This window comes from Thalia democratica, chromosome 5, assembly GCF_965202585.1.
Source record: "Thalia democratica chromosome 5, ktThaDemo2.hap1.1, whole genome shotgun sequence".
NCBI lineage: Eukaryota > Metazoa > Chordata > Thaliacea > Salpida > Salpidae > Thalia > Thalia democratica.
Window position 1 is genome coordinate 57,470,750 of NC_139169.1, and position 5,043 is coordinate 57,475,792.

At 26.2% G+C, this 5,043-nt stretch overlaps 1 protein-coding gene across 1 annotated transcript; it reads right to left on the bottom strand.

The window, feature by feature from the left end:
* Positions 1-4,598, bottom strand: LOC145836667 (EGF-like repeat and discoidin I-like domain-containing protein 3). The gene is made up of 6 exons (XM_082944452.1): positions 4,482-4,598; positions 4,123-4,265; positions 3,439-3,632; positions 2,597-2,737; positions 1,478-1,593; positions 1-91 (listed from the first exon to the last, which is right to left on the bottom strand). The coding sequence occupies exons 1-6, from the start codon at positions 4,568-4,570 to the stop codon at positions 1-3; spliced, it is 774 nt and encodes a 257-aa protein (XP_082800578.1). The 5' UTR covers positions 4,571-4,598.
* Between the last annotated feature and the right edge of the window lie 445 nt (positions 4,599-5,043).

Below are 5,043 nucleotides of genomic sequence, written 5' to 3' on the forward strand. Positions count from 1 at the left end.
TTAATAAAGGCTACCGTTGGTCAGTTTGTCAATTCTTTGTTTTCTTTCCTCTTCCTCGCCTACTGAGGGGTCGCAACCGAACAGTTCAACTCTATAAATTTTTTTTTTTTTATGTTACTTGATTTTAATTTTATTTTTAAAACTTAATAAAGCTATTTAAAATAGCATGTTACATTTTTTAAGTTTAATTTTGGAAAAGTGTATGTATAAAACAGCAAAACAAAGTTATCTTTTTTAGCAAATTTAAATCTTAAAATAAAATATATTTGAGTTCTTAAGTTGATCAAAAACATCAAAAAAAGTATTTCTGTATGCTAAAAAAGTAAGTTTATGTAAAAGAAAAGTAGTTTGATATAATATACTGTAGCACAATAAAAAAAAAGAAACTTACTTAGTACAAGTGTTTATTGCATTTAAAGAAACAAACGTTGCGATAAACTTTTACACTGTTTAAAACTACAAAGGAAAATTCTAAGTACCAATTATCAAATAAAATTGTTAGTTAATTTGTAAAGATGTTTTCAATTAGCTGCTTGAAAGAAAGTGCTTAGCAGTTTAATTACTTTTATTAATTTTATTTGAATTCCATTTTGAACTTTTTAGTTAATAAGGCAATAAATATAAGGCATACACATTATTTTTTCGCAGATTAGTGTGCCAATTGTAACTAAACAAGTAAATTAAAAATTTACACAAAAAACAACTGTTAGTTTTTATATTACATAAAAAATAAAAAACAGCAAACAAACTTTTTGTTCACGTTTTTTAGTAACTATTTTAGATTAAGTTATTTTCAATTAAAAAATATAACTATCACATACTCCTTTAGCTTACATGTATTTTGAACTAAAATACGTAAAGTTTTATAGCGTTTTATTTATATAAAAGAGGGCTTTTGCCTAAACTATGCATCATTTAGTTATTCCTAATCATCTTTAGATATTTGAAAAATTAAAATTATTTGATATAATTACATACCAAATCCTAAACGAAGTTAAATTGATTTTTTGTCGATAAAGCTGTCTACTTATCTATTAAAACTTTACAGAGATAATCTATCTTGAAAAGTACTAAAGTAGTTTTAGTGATTTGTTTAATTTTATTTTCATAAACTTTTTGTTTTAATTATTTTAAAAGGTTAAAACAAAATTTTCTACTCTTAACTTCTTACTATTTTGCGTTAAAGGTTTTTAGAGTACTAATATTAGAGTACTAAAGTTGCCCGTAATATTGCATGACCTGTACCAAAAGTATACTATATTTACATGTAGAAAAATATTACATTTTTCTTCAGATTTGTGAACGATCTTGTAATGATCTTGGGACTATGAAATGAAGTTTAATTTTTTTCTTAGTATAATATTGTTTTTTATAAATCTGACTTCTTCTAATAAATAAATAAAAACATTCTTAATCACATACCAAAGTCTAAAACTGTGTAAAACTATGTAAAATAAAATATTGAAACAAAACCAACCTCAATGTAATGTGTTTCACCCATTCGTAAGGGTAAATTCTAATGGCGGTCGTCTTAATAGAAGGGTTGAACCAGTTGCGAACCAAGCCGTTGTTGTCACTGTTACCCTCGAATATCTTTAAAAAAACATATACATCTATACATGTTGTTATCATTCTTAAATACTCCTTATTTTATAGTATTTAATGGACTCGTAAACATAAAAGAAACAAATTTAGAGAAAAAGCTATAACTTGTCGCTGATTTTGATAGACTCAACTTTTTTAGTGTTGAATAAGTGATTAAAAAAAAAAGTTTTTACAGTTTATTTATATTAGCTAAGTAAACAAAAGATGTTTTCGATACTATTGTAGCTAAAATATTAAAAAAGTGAAAATTAATAATAGTTAGTACTTTGTTTATAGATAATTATAGTACTTGTTGAAATTTTAAAACTTTATTTTATTTATTATCAATTCAAAATTTTAAATTTTATTAATAATACAATGTTTCACTCGCTTGAACCTAATCAAACGAGATTATCAGTTGAATAAAATATTATTCAAATAGAAATGAACTTAAACATGACTGATAATGTCCTTATATTTAGGTCGAGAGCTTTTAATGTTATCTAGAATGTAAAAAGTACACAACATTATACGTATCTTCAAAACTTTATTATGTGTCAAGTTTTCGGTCAAGTTACACTTTACGACACTCTGTGTCGCATTATCGTATACTATTTATATAACATCATTTATTATCATCTTTTTTATTTCTTTAAAAGTTTTTAAGTTTCTCAAAATTAAAAATGTTATGATGCTTTGGAACTAATATGTCTAGACTATTGACCTCAAAAAAAAAAAAGTAGGTAAGTACAAATAATCAACTTTGAAAAATAAACTTTTAATAATATTACTAGATACTTTAAATAAATACTTTATTCTTGTTTACTCATTGAAAAAATGAATTTCACAAGTTTATAAATACTTTTAGAACACACGAAATGTTTAAAAACACTCAAATTGAATAATAGTAAATTGTATGCAAGACTTTAAGATAATTTAAAAAACACTTTGTTTTTTTACTTTATCAAAATGTTTAAAAAAAATTTGTTTGTTAATTAAAAAATCTGAAAACCTGGTTATCATTGTAAGGAATCCATCCGTTATCGTACCTGTTGTAGTGGACTCTGAACTTGGTAACATACTGCCACTTTGTGTACCTGCTGGCACCTTGTGTTATTATTCCAGTAATATCCATCACTTCGTCGAAGCTTATCTTTAATTTTTTTGAGTCAGTCATGTTTAAGTTTATTTCAGTAAAAAAATATGGTACTCTAAAACGGTGATGGGAAAGCTTTTTAGTCGGCGGGAAAGATTTATCAAAAAAAAAATCTTTCATGGACCGGATTTATTAAAAAATATATATTTGCTGGCTCCGTAAATAAACTTTGAATTTTTTAGTATAAAAACAACAACTTTTTATTAGCAAAGTTATAATGAAATGGTTATAAGCATAACTGTATACTGAAATCACATTACGAGCACATTTTAAAATGTTTGTTATAAAAAAGTTCTCGGTCTTGTTTGTTAAACACAAGCTTTTTTCTAGCAAAACATTATGTTGTTGGCCATAAAACTCTGCTTACCATTACTCTTAAACAAGTGGTTGAAAACAAGTAGGATTTTCATTAAAAGTTTTTTATTGCATGAAGTTAAAAAATAAAAACGTTATAAATCAAATTTTTGTTTTTATAACAATATAGAAGATAACGTAGAAGAAGATTAAAAAAAAATTAATATGAAAATAACATTGTAGGTAAAACTGTACTGTATACTTATTCTACTTTAATATTCTACTAAGAAAATTTAAATCAATAAACCAAAAAAATCTATAACTTAAACATATACTTCTAGCGAAAATTTAAGTAAATACCAGTACAATCGATTTTACGAAAACTTTAAACATCTCGTTCAAACCTGCAAATACTGATTTCTGTCATCGTGATAAGGCATCCAAGCGTTGACCAAACCGTTGTTGTTCAGCTTCGCCTTCCACGGCTGCCATACCTCACCCCACCACGCCTTGTTGACCGAAGAACCCGCGAAACTCGATTGTGGCAGGTCTCCCTTCTCAATTCCGAGTGGTTCGGTGCATTTCTTCAACGGTGCATCTGATAAAGTTTTAGTTTGAGTACTTCGTTTAAAATACTTGCCAGAACAGGCTTGAAAACTAATTATTGTCAGGGAGTTAAATCAATTTGTGTAGTTTACGCTGCAAGTTTTTATAGATATATGATAAAAAAAAAAAAATGCTTATTATTGCTTTAAAATATTTAAAAAAAGTTGAATTAGGTTAAAAGTAAAACAAAACAAGTTTAAAAAAAAACTTTGTTTATAAGTACTACATATATAAAGTAGTTAAAACTATTATGATTTTAAAGTATAGCATATTTTTCATATTAATGCATACAGCATTTCACCTAAATGGATCATCACTCACTAAACAACTCTTAATAAAACACAAATAATTATAGTTCGGTTGCTGATGATCGCTTTAAATAAAGTTTGCTATTACGATAAACTCTATATTCTATATAAAACTTCAGACTAAAGTTTTATCAGCTTTGTTGTAATAACTAATTAAAATAAGTTCAAACAAACATTTTGTGCAGTACGCATTGTAGGTATCTTGCCAGTCACACGTGTGAACACCTGCTTTGATACCGCATGCAGCAGAATCGCTTGCAATCACGGGATACCTCGCCGTGTGATCTGCTAACCATCCGCAAGAACATTCGCTATATCTTTTGAAAAATGTTAAGGTACTACCATTAACAATGCGGTTTTCAGATGTTCTTATTTTGAACTAAGGAAATAACTTAAAACATGCTTTTTGTAATACTAAGGTTTGTAAAAGTATTTTTTTACACTGTACCTTTTAGTAATTTAATTTGGTAAACTATTGTTATTCTTAGTCAAAAAAAAACAACTATATAATTTATAATTAAACAAAAATAAACCCGTCTTTGTGAAGACTTTTGAGTTCTTCGGGAGTTGTTAGAGCCCAGCCTTCTGCTTGGCAAGCTTCGTAAGCCTGCCAGAATGACATCTTGTAATTTCCAGTATCATGTTTTATATGGACCACTTGAAAATAAAGATAGTTTAAAATATTGCATAAGCTTTTTGCAATCATGTTTGTTGTAATTATGAAAATATTTTTCTTAAAAAAGTAAAATTTTACTTAGTAAAAAAAAACTATAGTTCTAACTTAAATGCTAAGTTTTATTTTTGCTAAATTTATTTTATTTAAAAACAATATTACCTTCTAGCATAGCAGATGTTGCAATTGCAAGTCTGCCAAGAAGACAACATCCAAAAAGTATAAGTAAATTCTTCATACTAGTAATATACATCTAAATAAAAGTTTTCTTTAAGACCATTCGCAAAAGATTTAAATTTTAGATTTAGTAAAAATTTTTTCAAACAATATATATTTTATTTAGTAAAAATTAGAATTTTTTATAACTTTTTTTATTTTTAACAACAAAGTTCTAGAAAAAGCAAATAAAAGAAGCTATTGTT